At 40.4% G+C, this 18,368-nt stretch overlaps 2 protein-coding genes across 2 annotated transcripts; one reads left to right on the plus strand and one right to left on the minus strand.

Annotated features, from left to right (window-relative positions):
- The first annotated feature begins 7,567 nt into the window (after positions 1-7,567).
- Positions 7,568-10,643, plus strand: tmem251 (transmembrane protein 251). The gene is made up of 3 exons (XM_083790766.1): positions 7,568-7,691; positions 8,918-9,233; positions 9,701-10,643. The coding sequence occupies exons 2-3, from the start codon at positions 8,934-8,936 to the stop codon at positions 9,851-9,853; spliced, it is 453 nt and encodes a 150-aa protein (XP_083646892.1). The 5' UTR covers positions 7,568-7,691; positions 8,918-8,933; the 3' UTR covers positions 9,854-10,643.
- A 4,776-nt stretch (positions 10,644-15,419) lies between these two features.
- On the minus strand, positions 15,420-18,080 carry LOC310877046 (uncharacterized protein). The gene is made up of 2 exons (XM_083790702.1): positions 17,724-18,080; positions 15,420-16,102 (listed from the first exon to the last, which is right to left on the minus strand). Exons 1-2 carry the CDS (start codon positions 17,944-17,946, stop codon positions 16,020-16,022), a joined length of 306 nt encoding a protein of 101 aa, XP_083646828.1. The 5' UTR covers positions 17,947-18,080; the 3' UTR covers positions 15,420-16,019.
- Positions 18,081-18,368: the final 288 nt, after the last annotated feature.

Genomic DNA, 18,368 nt, shown 5'->3' on the forward strand with positions numbered 1-18,368 from the left:
CTTTGAGCATGACAGAGGTGGAGATCTCTGATCTCTCTGCCTCTCTGTGTGGGCTCAGCCTCTAGCTAGCACGTACAGCTCAACATGTGTGCCACTGTTTACACAACGTTATGGTTCATCAACCACATCAGTGTGGACGCTGACATCATTATTGTTCTAGTTCTGATGGACTGTTTGAAATTATGTATTTAGGAATAGGCTACCCCATTGAGATAGGCTATAGTATCTCGTTTTCGAGAGGGTCCTAATAAAAAAAGACTGATGCTTGGTGTGAGCTCTCCTTCACAGCAGAAAGCTGTAGTGACACGCTGTGAGCTTGTAGATTGGCCATTTTCAAAATATAAATCAGGTCAACCATAGTGTAGCAGCTCATATTGTTTCACCAACAGGAGGCTCTCAGAGACACTTTGCAAAACAGAAAGGGTCGACTCGGTGACGCCGTGACGGTGAGGGAAAGGGATGGTAAGTCAAAATGGTAACTTACAGTATGTTCTGTTCTTCCCAGCTGGGGTCTTTGTCCCGGGGTTTAATACAGGGCAACGCTAATGTCCTGTGGGCAGAGCAGAAGAGAGCATCGGGTTCATTACACAAATGCAAGACTAGCACAGATATTTCCAGATATTAATGATGCATGTAACCGGTGCAGACAACCCGCTGCTGGTCTGTCACACATGTTTTGGTCATGCCCTAGGTTGGTGGACTTTTGGACAGCTATATTTCAATCCTATTCTGACTATTCTATACTGTGTGTACCCATCCTACGCAACCCGCTAACGGCCTTAATTGTTTGGCATTGCCCCAGGGACTAACATTTCTCTATACCTTAAAAGAATAATATCCTTTACTTTTGTTTTAGCCAGACGTCTTATACTCCTGAAATGAAAACAAGTTTCCCCACCTACACATAACGGATGGATAAAGGACACACTATTCTACCTTAAGCTTGAAAAGATTAGATTCTCACTTAATGGTTCCATGACAACTTTCCAGCAAACATGGACGCCCTTGTAAAAACCCTGACGGTAGTCCCAGAGATGAGCGATATTTGAACTAGATAATGGTGAACGCATAGGCCTATGCATTGTACGTGCGTTGTGTAAACCGGTGCTTGCACGCGTGCACGCACACACGCGGTCCCCCCTTCCTTTCCTCTTTTCTTCTATTTCCCCTCCCCCTCTTTTAATTTATTTACTTTTTTTTTTCTCCTTTCTCCAGTATTGTCTCTGCATTGGGGAAGAGTGGGTGGGCATAGGGGGTGGACGGGAGGAAAATGAGGGGTGCCTAACAAATGTATATGTTGACATGTCATGAACAAGGACCCCACATGGAAATGTAAAAAACCCAATAAAAAGATATATTAAAAAAAGAAGAGAGCAGAGCAGAGCCTATTATATTATTAGGCTAATATTAGACTACAAGGTTGCCAGCCTCTATATGGAAGCGAGAGAGGTCTTACCTCTTTGCTGTCTGGCATCAACAGTGACCACACTGGGTGTTTGGAGCTGGTTAAATAGGGTTCAGCTGGCTGATTAGTGGATGGGTTCCAGGTGTGACCAATGCCAAATACCAAGTGGCTGTAGAACCTGACAGGGTAGTATGTTACTCCCTGCAAGTTGCAGCTGTAACATAAAGTTGAAAGATTGAGAAACACTAATTTCTCTCTTGAGCAAGTCGCTATAAGCTTCTCCTGTGACACTGTCCCAGGACAGTACGGCCCTAGTCAACTTCCCCAGGACATGAAAGGGTTAAGAACACAAACATGGCCTAAAAACAGGGGGAATGTTGAAGTTACTCACACTCAACAGGAAGTAATTATATCTCTAAGATCCATGTCCACCAAAAACTAAACAAATATCCCAGAGAAACTAAAACCAGATCAAAAACGTCACAATACAAACAAAGGAGGAGGTTTACTTTTTTTTAATAGCTTTTTGAATACTTTAACATTTCAAAGACAAATATTGAACCTCACAACATTTCCACGAAGGGGAAAAAGTACATTGTGAATTAAGCACTTGTTTCTGAAAATAGCATATATCTACTAGGGAACCACTGTGAGAAGCAGTGGCCTAGACTAGTGCAACGTTTCTCCCTAGGGTGCCGTCACGGCAAATATTATCAAAGTATTCTGCAGCCACCCCTGGACTTGCGTCACACAAGTCCAGGGGTGGCTGCAGAACACTTTGAAAATATTTGGAATTGATCCCTTTAAGCATTTTTTCCGTCTACGCAGAACTTTTTTTTAAAAATGGAAACGGATATTCTCTCAAGTTTTCCTCAGTGGTTCTTAAGCATTTCCGGCCGCGACCACCCAAAATAATCATTATATTTGAACTGGTGACCCCCCCCCCACACACACACCCTGACAAGCACTAGGAATGTAGTCAGTTGTGGCATTTAATTAGACTCGGTTCCACAGATAAATATTGTGACAATAGTCAATCAATAAGAGCATGTACAGTAGATCGCTATTTCTTTTAATAATTAACAGTTTAGCCAATGCAATGTATTTTGACGCAGTAATGGTCATCCCTCAACACATTTGAAGACGACCTGGGGGTCCCGACGCACAGTTTGAGAACCACTGTCTTACTTAGGGGTATAAAGATCTTGTGCTATAAAGCAGTATTGCCGTGGATGGAAAAAGGTTATTTACAGGGGTGTCCTGGTCCAGAAAAGGTTGACAACCATGCACTGTCCTATATAGATCAGGGGGCTGCAACCGTTTTGAAATGAAGTGCCATGATTTTATTTTCAAGATAGTCAGTGTGCCATGTCATTATGTCAACATGAATTTGAATGCCACCACGTAAAAAAGTCCCAACATATTTTGATTGACCACAAATTGTCCCTTCTTTTTCTTTAACGTTGTTATAATGACCATTAGACACAGACCAGACTCCCTCCCCAGTCCGAGTTTTAATGGATGTTTTAATGTACAATATGTGCAGTTATGTGTAATTATGTGCAGGATGTAATTAATTTGACTTTTTTTCCCCAAATACTTTATTTTAAACCAAAACTGTCCTGACCTAGGCTATAGACCTCTAGTATACCGAGCCACTTTGCTGACAATAGCTGATCTACAAGCTCACAATGTGATCCTGATTTAGGACAGTCGCCTGCCTCCCGTTGTCTGGGAGGAGGTTGTTTTCTTCCGATCGCATGGGAGGCGTTTGAGCCGCAGAATTTGTATAGGCCGCTAAAGAATGACGCAGCAGGCAAATGGTATAGGCTGCACGGATGGTCTCCTAGAAGTGGTTGTGGTTGCCTCTCCCGGTAAGGTCTGAGGAAGTGCCTGGTGGTCTCCAAATGTTTACCACCCTAAAATAAATTGGCAAACATGGGAGCACACTGGTGTGCAGATTTGATTTATTTTGATTGCAAAGTTTAGATCCAGCAAGTTTAGTATGTGTGGGGTGGGCATGTCTTCTGCTGCTGTCTCTCTCTGCTGAGCTTTGATGATGGTGATGACGACGAGCAAGAATCTTCAGGTCGGCGCGGTGACCATGTTGCCTGTACTCTTTAGGTGGGAGGCGTGATGGGGTGGCCATGTTGTCTGTACCCTTTAGGCGGGAGGCGGTGTTGAGGCGTGATGGAGCGGCCTTGTTGTCTGTACTCTGGCAAGTGATGAAGGATCCATCCTGCTGGAACCAACAGCGCTACTGCAAACACACAGATTACGAACACGCTCTGCTGTGGGAGACAGACAGACAGACAGACAGACAGACAGACAGACAGACAGACAGACAGACAGATGTAAACATAAAATACACTATTTTAATAATAAGAAAGTATCTGTATGATAATAATCATCATCATCATCATCATCATCATAAATTATTATTTTAATAATGGTTCTTATTTGCTTTTACTAGATTCATTTTTACTGGTTTTGCATTGACAGCTGAGCTTTTCAAAGTGTTTTTCAAAGTGCGTTTGCGTGTACACACACAAACGCACACACACCCACACACTTTTAGATCCAGTCCTATTTTAAAGTGTGCGTATGCGGAGCCCGTACACGCGCTTGGTATAGCTCGGCCGTTATTCTGTGGTGGATAAAGTACTCAACTCCAGTACTTGAGACAATTTAAGTATAGATACTCCTGTTCAAATATTACTCCACGGCAAGTTCAAGTCAAATTTGTACTGGAGTTAAAGTACTATACTTTCTTTTAAAAATAGCATTCAAAAGTGCATAATAATAAATAAAATAAGTACTTAAACCGTTGTTTTGTTAAAAATAAATTATATAAAAAACCGTTAAATATAAATTATCAAAGAAACTAAAAACAAATCTATATTAATTCCACACATCTCTGTATGTCTGTCTTTAGTTTCTTATTTTTCTCTTATGAACATTGGGGCAAATGAAAGTAATTTTTTGTAAACGCCAAAGTTGTCTTTTAGTTCTTCTGCATCTCTTCTCCACTAGACCCCATTAACATTCTCATCATTTTTTTTAAGTTGTTGACAAAATTGTCAAATTAATTATACTATGTGGTCTTAGTTTTAGTCATCATAGCTTAGTTTTCATTCAGTTTGCATATATTTTTTCCTTTTTTTGTCAGTGAAAAAATTTAGTCGACAAACATTTGTCATCCTAGTTTTTAGCAGATTAAATGAACACTGCACACTCACCCCTGGTCCGATGTGGTTCTTGGGAGGCTTGCTACAGATGCTGCTGTGTTGGACAATCCACCTGGATGAGGCCAGCACAGCCTTGAGGTGTGACCTGCTCAACATGATGAAGCTGGGACTGTAGACACTGAAACACTGTTCTGATCAGTGGAGGCAACACTCATCTCCACAGCACTGGACTGGTTTCCTCAAACGATGGGGAGGGACCCATTTGGGGCTGTGAATTTTTTTTTTTCAAAAGGGCAAATATAATCCTTCCAAGGAAGGGACTGCACACTCCAGGGAATAAGAGACGGACAACTATACTGCATCATCAACTTATTTATTAGCACAATAATAATAAATAAGTTAATAAATAAGTTGATGATGCAGTAAGTTGATCCGTCTCTGTTCCCTGGAGTGTGCAGTCCCTTCCTTGGAAGGTTTATTTCTCTTATTGAAGTCTATGCCTGCTAACTAGAATTGCACCTCCCACGTTTTTTTTTATAGAAGTCCGCTTTTTTGTCATATAGAACCTTTATGTAAACAAGGCTTAGTACTTTTTTCTGGTTTTATCCTCATAGCAGATTTTGTACTTGAACCTTGAACTGTACCCATTCTGCAAACTGTTAATAACATTTTCAATCAATCAATCAATCAATCAATCAATCAATCTATCAATCAATCAATCAATCAATCAATTAATCAATCAATCAATCAAATAATCAATCAATCGATCAAAACCCTATTTCAAATAAAGTGAAAATTTAAATAGCCGATCTGCTATTTTCACTACACTTTTTGCATTTTCTTTCTCACACACACACACACACACACACACACACACACACACACACACACACACACACACACACACACACACACACACACACACACACACACACACACAGTCTACTGGTAGGCCTATATCCTTTGGAAATGGAAAATAAATGGCAAATGGTGCATTTATATAGAGCCAGTATATCCATTGTTCAGCAGTGTTGATAATGAGGCACAGTGTTCAAAGCAGAAGCCAGGCCAGACATGCACCTGGTCTAGTGTCTGCAGTGTCGACAATAGAAGCCTGATTGGATTTACTGTATAGATGAAAGCTGCCACTATACTGTCTGAATGATGCTGATGATAAACATAACCAAACTGTCCCTATATCTGCAGTGTCGACAATAGAAGCCTTATTGGATGTAATGTCTAGATGAAAGCTGACTACACTGTCTGAATGATGCTGATGATAATCATAACCACACTGTCCTTAAAAGCAGTTGTCCAGGTCCAGGAGGTCCCCAGCAAAACATTATAGCATCTAAACACTTGAAATCATGAAACACAAAACTTGTAGGCCTACATGGGGTCCCTGGCACAACATGTGTTCAGATGGGGGTATGTGGCCAAATACATTATGTTTTGTACTCTCTGTATATTGTCTGTACGTGTTAGAATCCTTAAAGGGGAATAAAGGATTGCAACATTATGAGGCTAAGTGAATTGTTGTTTTATTTGCTGCCTTTGGTAAGGTTCTTTTCAGAGTTCACATGCAATTACAAATAAAGGCCAGTACTCTTTAGACAACCATGAAGTACTACGATGGTAATTTAACGGGTTTCCAACCAAAAATAAAATGTATAAATGGACATGTTCAAGACATAACATTAAAGTAAACTTAAACCTACATAGAAAATAAGCCCTGGTTGCAAATCAATAAACAATCAAAAATAACTTTAAGTAAACACCAACTTACCTAAAATAAAATAAAAATGACAATTGAAATCTAATATAATCTAGCTACTCTAATCTAACCTATATCACAAGTGGCTGTTAAAAAAAGCTGCCACCAGTATATAGTCACATCAAGTCAAACGGCTTAACAGTAATCGGACAATCAACCAATTTCAGCCAACCATTTCACAATAAAACAAACACAGAACATCAAGGGAGCGCGTCAAGAACATGGTGCTACCAAACTTTCGTGACCAGCATTCAGACCACACACCAGCGACGGCTCCAGAAAATTGTGACTGGGGGGTCCTGCTCTTATGCAAATACCGTATCTATAAGTGAGCCTGCCTGGGAGACCAGGGAGAGAGGCCTTGGCAAAGCGCCCACTACAACCTGCAATGTATTTCAAATAGATCATACACATAAACGACTGCTTACATACACAATATTTTAAGGACACAGACACACACGCTCTGCTTCATAAACACATAGTTACCACCCAAAGCACACTTTTGCAGGAATTATCAAATCACAAATCATTTGCTTTTTCAGAATCTCATCCAATAGGGAACATTTTAATCAGGGGATATGGGGGTGCTGGCCATTTAGAGCGGGGTGGGGTTTCTGAGGTGCATTATGCCTGAGCAAATAGACTGGGTATGCGCGTGACATCATCATCAAACCAGGAAGTTATGTGGGAACATCCAAACAGAAAAGTCCAATGTGATTGCATTAAACGACGTTAAAATCACTTTGCCATTCACTTTATGCATGCGATTGCGCATACCCTTTATTGTTGCATTCAATTTGTGTATGTCGGACTCTTATCTTGTCTTGTCTTCAATGGTCATTTGTGCACACACACACACACACACACACACACACACTCACTCACTCACTCACTCACTCACTCACTCACTCACTCACTCACTCGATCACTCGCTCACTCGCTCACTCGCTCACTCGATCACTCGTTCACTCACTCACTCACTCACTCTCTCTCTCTCTCTCTCTCTCTCTTTCTCTCTCTCTCTCTCTCTCTCTCTCTCTTTCTCCCTCTCTCTCACTGTTTGCACAAGGTATTTTGCATTGAGTTGAAAGAGGGTCTGAGGAGGCTGTACTGGTGTAGTTCCCCTTTTGGTCACTAGGTGGTACCAGCGTTACATAGCATTATGTAGGAACGTGGAGTGACGTTCAACAACACGTCACATGACAAAACAGGAAGTATTCCATACGTGTGTGTGTGTGTGTGTATTTTGTGTTGTTGTTTTTCATCTGGTGACAAAACGACTGTTTAATGAAATGAAGAGAAAAAGCTCAACACCTGAAGGAAGGTCAGATCATATAGACTTTGTTTATGTCATAAAATAAATGCATGTCATTTAACACAACGTTTACCTAGAGAGGTTCATGACAGCTGCTAGTCTGCTAAAGTATGTTAGCAGCCTATGAAGACAAATGTAGGCCACGCATTGTTTACATAAGAACTAATTAAACTCGATCGGAAACTTTCTTGGACACTTTCTAATAATGAAAGGTGTGCCTTGGACTTTGCCTCCAATCTGTATTCACTTTGTTGTCCAAAACAGCTGGAAATACATAAAACTGAACTGAATAAATAGACTTTTCACTTGTTGTTAATAGTTATATAACTTCTATGAACATATAAGCGTTGCATACTGTACTAATTACAATATTAATGTTTTGTGCAGTGGTGTAAAGTAATTAAGTACATTAACTCAACTACTGTACTTAAAGTACAGTTTTGACAGATATCTTTTACTTTATACTATAATACAAATAATACAATTATTAATGTAAAACTTTAGATACTTTGTAGATTTGGAATATTACAAAAAACGAAATCTACAAGCTCACAATGTGTCGTGATAAGACCCATAATAGATTTGCTATTTTTCCAAGGATTTTTAAATAGCCTACATTTGAAAATAGTAATAATAGTAGTAATTTATACTTTGGGGATTTTAAATGGGAAAAACACCCATTTTCATCATTTTACTATGTCATGAATTTACCTTAGATCTGTTGTGTGGCAATAATAAAAGAGTCTCCCCATTCTGTGTTGCCTAGAACTGTAATATGAAAAAAATCATTAACATGGTGAAACACATCTTGATGACATCATTCACTGATGTTGTATCCTACTGGCTCACCTGCCAGTGAGGAGCCCCCACCGGGAGGACGTCGTAGAGCCTTCGTCCTACTCCTCCCGCCCCAGCCCGTAGGAGTACGTGCAGTGACCAGTATAGTATAGTATAGTATAGTATCACCCTCCCCCGAACACGGGGCAATTGTGTTTGTGTTTAGACGCTTGACAAAGCCGGTTGCACCATGGTGGATTCGAACCCACATCCTCAGTGGTGGTGAGCAGGCACTTTGCGCCAATGCGCCACCCGAGCACGGGGCCATGCATTATGATGCGTTATGAGCTTGTGAATCTGCTATTTTGCCCCCCCCCCCCCCCCCACACTCCATTATTTTGTTTTCATGTCAATCGCTGACATATTATTATTATTTGCTCCATCCTCCCCTGCGGCAGGTGTTAAGAATGGAGAATGATGAACTTCCGCCAGAGGATGGGGTGGATGGGGGTGTGCGTGTACCTGCTGTGCAGCATAGCGGCCGTCTACTACGTCTTTGAGATCCAGCGCTTCAGCCTGGAGCATGTCGTAGAGAGTGTGGCGGAGCAGCAGCAGCCTCCTCCTCCTCCACTGGGAGGCGCTGCAGCAGCCTCTCCTCCTGTTCCACCTCTTCCACCCTCCTCCTCTCTCTCGTGGGGTCAGAGTGTGAAGAGCCGCCTGATGCTGCTGCCCGCGTGGGCCTGGGCGGCCATCTTCCTGGTGCCATACCTCCAGGTATGCCTGCTGCATCTTCTTGGCTCCATGGTTCCTCACTGCGATTGTAAACTCGACTTTGTAGATTTGATTGCTAATACAAAACATACATTAAAGCAATTATGCACCAGCTCAAGGCGCGCTGCAAGCTTGTAGATCTACTATTGTTTTTGAGCGGTGCCAAACACCTCCATTGAGTGACTTTGTGTGTACAGTATGTCTATGTATAAGTATGTATTGTCTGCATGTACGGGACTATGAGTATGAGTGTCTATGTATGAGCACCACCCATTGACGTTAAGTGAGCCAGTGTGTAGTTCTGTATGTATGTATGAGCATGACCCATTCACCCCTGCTGTTTAGAGACTATGACCTATTGACTCTGTTTCTCTCGCACACACCGATTGACCACTGCAACACACACACAACTTAACACACACACACACACAAACTGATCATTTGACCCATTATGGATTACGTTTTGGCAGGTGTTTCTCTTCCTGTACTCATGCACACGGGCCGACCCAAAGACCCTGGGTTACTGCATCCTGCCTGTCTGTCTGGCGGTCCTCTGCAACAGACACACCTCCTTCACCAAGGCATCCAATCAGATCAGCCGACTGCAGTTGATTGACACCTGAATTGAGTTAAGGAATGGGAGCGGTTGGTACTTTGCAAGTTTGCATGCTCGTGTCCCAGGCGGGAGGAGTTCACCCCAGAGAGACAAGGCCTTATTTTGACTTTTCTGACTATGTTGATATCGGCAATTATTCAGCGGATGTGTCCCAATTTCTTTCAACCTGCCGTCACTATTTTGGGCATAGGTGACAATTTTCAAACGTTTTCATCAACTTAAAAAAATCTGCGATCTAAAAGCACATTGCGTTCTGAGACTTTAGATCGGCCATTTTTTTGTTTTCTCATTTTGAAAAACGATCTTTTCCAAATTTAGCCATTTTTGACAAGATATCTGTAAAAAAAAACAACAACTCCTCTGTATTCCATGATCAAGGACTCTCCGGAATCAGCAGCCGACTCAAACCCATCTGGCTGTCCTCAGTAAAAAAACACACCTCCTTCGCTGCAGCCCCCAATCAGATCAGCCGACTGCACTTGATTGACACCTTTTGGTTGAGGGCAGGAGCACTTGGTCTTTGTATCCTCTTGTCCAAGGCAGGAGGAGTTCACACAGCAGACTAAGCCCAAGACAGTAAATAGGAAAGCAAGACCTTTGCAAGATAACTTTGTTATCGACCTTCCTCTGACCCAGCAACACACTCGTGCAAGATCCTAGCGCCAGTAATCGCGGGGACATATGCCGTCATACGGTGCCAAATTAGGAGACCATTATGTGTACCACTTTCACGCCTAGTGGCAAAGCACAGGATGGCATATCTTCCTAAAATAATAATCTTTTGATTTAGGAGAGGACAGGAGTGCTTGCTCTTGTATCCTATTCCTAGACATGTATCCTATCCTAGACACTACACTAGACTGTGTTGAGGTTGAATGTATTGAGGTTTACACTGAAGTTGGTCTCGCGTAGCAAGACAAACTATTCCACAATGTCCAAATGCTATATAGTGTCTGGAACTACACCTAAAAAGGAAGCTGTCGTCTGTTCGTCATTTCCTTTCACGAAAAAAATATTAAAATATTTGTAGATTTTATTTGGGAATTTCTATTTCTCATAAGCAGCAAGCTTTGATTAATTTCGATTAATAGGACAAATCTGTGCGACTGTAAAGATGAAACGGAAGCGGGGGAGGAGGCCGGATCATTTCCAGAACTTCCGTTGAACATTGAACTTGAACATTGTGGAAGGCAACAGTGTGGCTCGCGAGACTGCACTGAAGATACACACGTCACACAGGAAAGAGAATAGTTCAGAGGACCCTTCGATTCCTCTCTACAGTGTCACGTGAAGACAAAGTCAGAATACATTTTTAAACATTGTTTTGTAAAATTATTTTGCTAAAGGTTAGGTGGAATTACAATACAAAATGCCTCATTTGCATAATGAATAATATAGTCTTTAATTATGACACTCAGATCATTGTGCTATTCTCCAACCCCCATAGTGAAGAGTCACTGACTCCACACAGCTGATTAAAAAAAAAAGATCTTTGGCCCGTCCAGATTGGGACTAGATTGATTTGATGGAGTCTGAACAGCTAAAAGGACACATGGAAGCTGTTTTGGGGATTTGAGCCACATCCCGTTGTGGTTTGAAATGAGATCCAAATCTGATTCCTCAACATTGTCTCAGTCGGACACACTCGGACACTGAGGCTGGATTTAGTCGTGGTCTGGTCGTGTTGCTTGCCAAAAATAGCTGATCTACATACAAGCTTTGTGAGATGGTAGAGCTGCTATTGTTGGCCATTTCTGATTTCACAAATCTGATTTCATGACTTGCGAATTACGGTGTTATAGTAAAATAACGATAAAGATCTGAGTTAATATAAAAGTGTGTCCTTAAGTCCTAAAGATCAGCTTTAATAACGGTGTGGACCGTTTGGAAGGTTTGAAGACCTTCCAAAGTCACTACATATGCCGGCATAATCTGATTCAAGGATGTTTATAAAATCATGGGACATTACAAAAAAACATATTTTGCCAAGACGACACCAGTGTTTTTCTTTTGGGGGGTGTGAATGTATTCATGAAACTGAAGCTGACAACAGTACTGCAGTGCAAATGTTTGGATCCTTTACCTGTGTTTCAGTATTTAATTAACTACTGGTACAATGAATTATGTGTTGCTTTTTGTTAAGGAATGAAAACTAAACCTACAGCTGGTGCCTTTTGAACCATATATAGGAAGACATGTTTTCACATTACGGTAACGTACTGTATATCGTCACTGTCTGTCAGCTGGAAAGCTTCTACCTACGAGCTCACAGCGTGTCGCTACTTTTGCGATACGCTGTTGTACGACAGTAATTTGCAAATAAAACAAAAAATAAAGATTCAGTATACAAGGTTTCTGCCCGACAGTGACGATATTGTATGTTAAGGGTAGAGTAAGTGCTTTTCTTTTGTTGAAATAAGTGTTAAAAACTAAAAGCTCTATATTGTATATATATTGCTAGAGCGTGTTTTTTCAGTAACGGTAATCTCCCCGTCTCCAGCCTTTTACTAAACAGAAAATGCATTTTCAGGTCAGGATACCAATTTTATCCAATCAGGATAGAGAACTGCAGACAAAATTGGAACTGGAACACTAAAATGAAGCTGATAAATGGCTACCTCTCTCCGGATCGGCTGATATGTTGTCACCTCTAATGTATTTTCTGTTTATTAAAGAGCTGGAGAACCCCCGTTATTGAACAAACACTATAGCAATGATTAATATCTAAAAGAAAAAACCAAGAAGATCATTGTGAATTCAAAGCTTCATGGGGTGTGTAATTGATAGAAAATAAGTAATTTTTTGGGTGAACTGTTAACTTAAAGATTGAAGTTATGAGTTTATGTGGAATGGCAATGCTTAACCCTACATCCCAAAATGTATGTCTTATTTTGCCCTTTCTTTTATTTTTATACTGACAAATGTTAACTAATACAGAGACTGTCATTACTTTCTAGGACATTCCTGATTAGTCATAAATACGACCTGCCATTTTACCTTTTTACCTAAAAAGAAAAAAGTGTCTAAAGGTGACAAATGAAAGAATATGGATCTAAATGTCTTTTGTTTTGTGTAAAGTGATTTAAATGTTTTTTTTAAGCCATTGCTACATCACTCCAGTTTGACCCGTTCTGGGTTTTCTGATTTGTTAATCAAGAATCACCTGAGTGGTTCTCAAAACAATTAAAACATTGTATTCTTTTTTTTAGGTACATAGCCTACCTGTAAGGGTCCATAGAAACCCCCTCCAGGAGCCACGAGGGTCCCCCTGGACCCCAGTTTGAGAACCTCAATGGTCATTGTTATCTATAATGGAAGATTCTCATTACAACTTTAACTGACAAGAGATATAGAAATAAAACTAGGTTAGGTTCATCTTAATTTGATCATCTTAGACCGGATGTCTTTTTTATATGGATTTATCGGAGCTTGGTATCCCATTAAAGGTAGTGCAAGTGATATATACTTTTTGTTTGGGTTAAAACTAAAGTTTATTGTTAAAAAGGTTAAAGCTCTATATTGTGATAGTAACCCTTGCTACATAGTGTTTATTCAGTAACAAATTTCACCCGATCAGGATAGAAAGCTAATGTAATACGCCTGTGTTCCAGTTCCACTTTTGTCTGCTCGTTTAGGGAACCCCTTTTGGTGTTTTAACTAAGCATTATGTTATACTTTAGCTATTTTTGAAAAATCGTAAAAAATGCGGCACAAATCTTTGAATATATATTCTTTCAGAGCAAACGTTTTTTGTATTTCGACGTCAAGCCTAAATGGGTTAATCACTTCCAATTTCACTTGTTTATCCTGCATAGGTTCTCTCTCCTGATTAGATGAAAGTTGTTATCCCGACCTGAAAATGTATTTAGTGGTTGCTAAAGATCCGGAGAGAAGGGGAGAACCCCGTTACTGAACTAGAACTATTTTAACAAAACAAAAGCAAAAAGATATACCACTTGCAGCACCTTGGACTATTTCTGTGGTTCCCGAATTTAGAAATTTAATCCAGGGTCAAACTGCTTGCTTTTCTTTTCTCTAGACCAGTGGTTCTCAAAGTGGGGTCCAGTGACTTCCGTAGGTCCATGGGGAGGTGCCAGGGGGTCTCCAGCTAATTTGGTTAATATAGCTTCAGAATCCGTTTAACCACAGCCTGTAAATAGCCGATCTACAGGCTCACAACGCGCTTTAACGGCTTTCTGTCTCGTGAGCTATTGGACTTTTTGAAACAAGACAAATCTTGTATGGGGTTCCCTGGCACAACATATTTTCAGATGAGGGTCTGCGGCCAAATACATAATTTGGGGTACTTCAGTTTGAGAACAACTTTTCTAGATCAACCAGCTCTTTACTGAAAGTATTGACTTTTCTGTTTTTGGGGAAAATGAACTGAAAATTGAACTACGTGTGATGTTTGTTTCTTCACATCGGATTCATTATTATCATTGTGATTGTTTGTGTGTAAAAAAAAGGGCTTGTCCTTATTTGAACTTTTCTACAGAATGGGTGTTTATTTATGTTGGTGCTTGTGATTTCCTTGCCTTTCTATATCTGAATACACTGTGATTTTGAAGACTATAATGCATTCCTGTCTTCTACTTCCTTTATTGAACGGTTTGGAAAAGACACATTAAGTTGCGCAAAAGGAGTGAAAATATATTAGCAGATCTACCGTAAAAGTAGGCCTACAACAGTAATGGCATCAAGCTATACTTCCAAGAAACAAAAGTACTCATTGTGCAGCATGTCCCGTTTCACAAGGTATCATTATGTATATAGATTATGTATGTAGAATCATTACTTTTAAAGAAATGGACATCTTTCCAATGGATATAAGGTAGTCACAAACTCTCCAATCCACGCAAGCTTGTAGATCGGCTATCGACTAAGATATTTAGTGTACAGCGAAGAAAGGAGGGGGAGTTATAGAGAGAACTGCGGGACGCCGGTCAAATAAATATTGAAGTGTGTAAGCAAGGGACTGTCGGATATGAAAAGTAATACACTTTAATCAAACATGTACATATACTGTAGATATGTATTTAAAGTGTCAGTTGTAGCGTTTTATTTGCTCCCTCTACAGTCTACACACTTTGGTATACATACATACAGTATACTGGATCTCTTCTCTACTGGGTCCTTTCCTAACATTTTAGTCTACTTTTTTATTTGTTGACAAATGTCAGTATATTTAGTTTTAGTCATCATAGCTTAGTTTTCATTTAGTTTTCGTCAGTGAAAAAAGGTAGTCGACGATCATTTCGACGAAAACAACACTGCTAGCTACACACAACATATTTCTTAGCCCATCTACAAGCTTTTTGGCTAACTAGATCCAATTCTATATTACGCTGATCAGATTTGTGGCCATTTTAATTGTTAAGACACTGCTGTAGCCTATACCCCCTGACCCTGAACACCGTTTGTGCCAAGTTTGGTGAGGATTGGAGTAACATTGTGACTGACTGTGGCCCCTGGAATTTTAATATAAGAGGATGTTCCCCCAGAATAATGGATGCTGGGTCCAAGTGGCTGGTTAAGTGTGTGTTGATTTATAAAAGTAAAGGACTGACGGATATGAAAAGTAACCACTTTAATAAAAAGTACACAGAGATTGAACAATGTGTAAATCTATAGTTTGTACAATTGCGACTGCACGAGTGCACGCGCAGGTGCCAGTTGCATGTAATCAAATCTCAAGAGATCCTCACGGATTAAAAGTCCTCCTCAGTCGTCACAAATTATTTCAGTCACTTCTTTATGTTCAGAATCATCTTCCACTAAACCCAAATAGACTAGACCCCTCCACACTTTTTGTTTCACAAATCACAGATTGGGACGGCGGAACAAAAATGTTGTGAGATTAGTAGTATTCTCTCTTTTTTTGCTTTAAGCCCTGGATTCCCGAACCTAATGTTTTGAGGTGCGTTCACTCACACATCCTGTGTGTAGTAGGCTGTTGAGGAACTCCCGATGTGAAGTGAAGTGTCTGATTCTTACTTCCGAGTGATGGTGTGGCGCTTGTAGCAGACCTACAAGCTCATATTGCACCTCCACACTGGGAGGAGGAAGGCCACTTTTCCATTGCCTTTTATAAGCGGTCGGGGTTCCTTTGAATCCAGTGTGAGCCCGTTTGATGGGGATCTAAATGATATGGAGATATACAGCGGAGAGTGTCAGTTGCAGCCGCTGGTTTTGGATCTTTTAGGTGGAGGTTCTGGAGGGGGCGCTGTGGCTTCATCTTCATCACTGTCCTCATCTGGAACACAAACGGTTACCTGCATTATTTATTCCATCCCATAAATGGTAAATGGTGCATTTATATAGCGCTTTTATCCAAAGCGCTTTACATAGAATGTGATGTAAATAGGTTTTCAATCTAATGAGTCCCGGGATGCAGGGATGGTATTTTAGATGAGACCCAGGGACATTTGATGAGTCCCACTTCCAACGACATTTAGGAGTCATATTTTGCCATTTTTACAGCATTTAACTCCCATTTCATTTTAAATGATTATATTCATGTAGAAATTATTATTATAACTAAAGCTAGCAAAATAAACCAGAATAAAAAAACAGTACGGTAGTACAGTAGTGCATCCCGTGGATGCAGAGGTCGTTGTTTTATTGTGTCCCTTAACTATAAACTGCGTTTTGGGATGCAAAATGCACCCTATTTTAATCTCTGATAGATTGTGCCCATTCACACAGACATTCATACACCGATGGCACCAACTGTCCTGCACATAGGGAGCAATTAGGGGTTCATTCAGAGTCTTGCTCAAGGAGTCAACGACACTTCGACACTAACTCTGGGGGAGCCCGGGTTCGAACTGGGAAGTGGGAACCTTCCAGCCGCCCCATAGTTCAGGGGGCTCCCCAAACCTTAAAAACGCAAATTATTGCGTATTTATTGACCCAAATTTAAAAAAAAAAAACATTTAAAGGACCACCCATTTCCAACTGTACTATGTTATTCATACTAATGCTCCTCACTAATGCTCATTATATGATGGTACAATTTGTGTCTACTCACTCACTCTGACTTCATTGGTGGGCTGTGGACAGTTCAAAAACCCAGCTACAAGTGACATCTCTTTCTACTACTCTGACACCATCCTGTATAAAATGTTCCTTCAAAACAGGCATGAAAATACATCTTTCATGAAACCACACATGGGGAGGCGAGGTGGTAAACTCACTTTTCCCATAGAAAGGAGATGTTCCCTTTTTTTTACTAACTTTGATGATATTTTGTGTTATTTTTTATGCTATGTTGATGATTGAATACATGCCCACAATGGAAACAACACGTCCACAGGACTGTGTTTGTGTCATCCTTATAGCCAACATGTCTAACTGTACCTTGTGTTGTCTTTGTTTTGATTGATTGAGTACTTTATTAAGAGTTTGGTACTAGTAGAGATGCATACTAAAGGATGCTGAAAGGGATCAGTTCACCCAAGAAAACCTATGGCTTGTTTCCTGTGTATTCAATTCATCTAAACATTCTGTCTAATACAGTATTCAATCAATCAATTGTAAACAAGTCTCAGTGCTTTTTCTGGTTTTAATCTCTTAGCTGATTTTGTATTGACCTGTACTTTCTTTGAACTGTACCCATTCTGCAAACTGAATACAAATTTCAATCAATCAATTTGATGATTTACTGTTTTTCATAGAAGTATATTTGTATGTCTTTATATGTTCTTCGGATAAATTGAAAATGGAGGACCCTGGTGTAAACAAGTGTCTTGCTTTTCCTGGTGATATCCTCGCATAGTAGCAGATTTTGTATTGAACTGTCTGTACACATTCTGCAAACTGTTAAAACATTTTTCAATCAATCAATCAAAATGTAAGCATGGTGTCAGTCTCACCATCCTCCTCCTCCTCATCATCATCTTGTGTGTGAGTGTGTTTCTCAGCCTCCATGAGGCCAGTGAGTGCAGATGAGACCTCTGCGCTCAGCTGTCTGACGGCCCCCATCAGCGCCGTCAGACTCTGCCGCCCCTCCGTGGTGGCCGCCACGGCCCCGCTGAAACTCTGCTGCGTCACGCCGTCCCTGTGGGTCAGCACGCCTCGCACCGCCGTGGCCGACATGACCGCTGTTGTTGCACCTTGTTTGGTTATGTATGTAGCTGTTTGTTTAGTGTTGGTGGTTGTAATTTAGTTGTTTATTAAATTCAAACGTGTTCTTCTCTGTTTGTTGTCAACACGCTGCCGCCATGTTGTTCCCTCTGAACTTAAGTGAAAGACTGGTTTTGACGACGTCATCACCCAGCGACCACTGCGCTCGTCGTCAAAATAAAGAAATAAAAAACAAAATAACTTATATTATGTATTTAATGATTATTTTATTTTGTCTATCTATTTATTTAGTTAATTTATGAGGTGTACATGGCATTTGTATTTTTTCGTGTCGTCTTAGAATCTACGTATCCATCATGTAATAATAATATTAATAATAATAATACACTTGATTTTATTTTGAAGCCAGGAAACGGAAGTTATAATTGTACGAG

Source organism: Protomyctophum parallelum (genome assembly GCF_964188405.1).
Source record: "Protomyctophum parallelum genome assembly, chromosome: 19".
NCBI lineage: Eukaryota > Metazoa > Chordata > Actinopteri > Myctophiformes > Myctophidae > Protomyctophum > Protomyctophum parallelum.

Bases quoted from the DNA above. Each gene is read 5' to 3' on its own strand.
- LOC310877046 (XM_083790702.1), bottom strand. From the start codon at position 17,946: ATGTCGGCCACGGCGGTGCGAGGCGTGCTGACCCACAGGGACGGCGTG. The intron at 16,103-17,723 runs GTGAGACTGACA...TTTGTGTTCCAG, and splicing joins TGATGAGGAGGAGGAGGATG to ATGAGGACAGTGATGAAGAT.
- tmem251 (XM_083790766.1), top strand. From the start codon at position 8,934: ATGATGAACTTCCGCCAGAGGATGGGGTGGATGGGGGTGTGCGTGTAC. The intron at 9,234-9,700 runs GTATGCCTGCTG...ACGTTTTGGCAG, and splicing joins TCCTGGTGCCATACCTCCAG to GTGTTTCTCTTCCTGTACTC.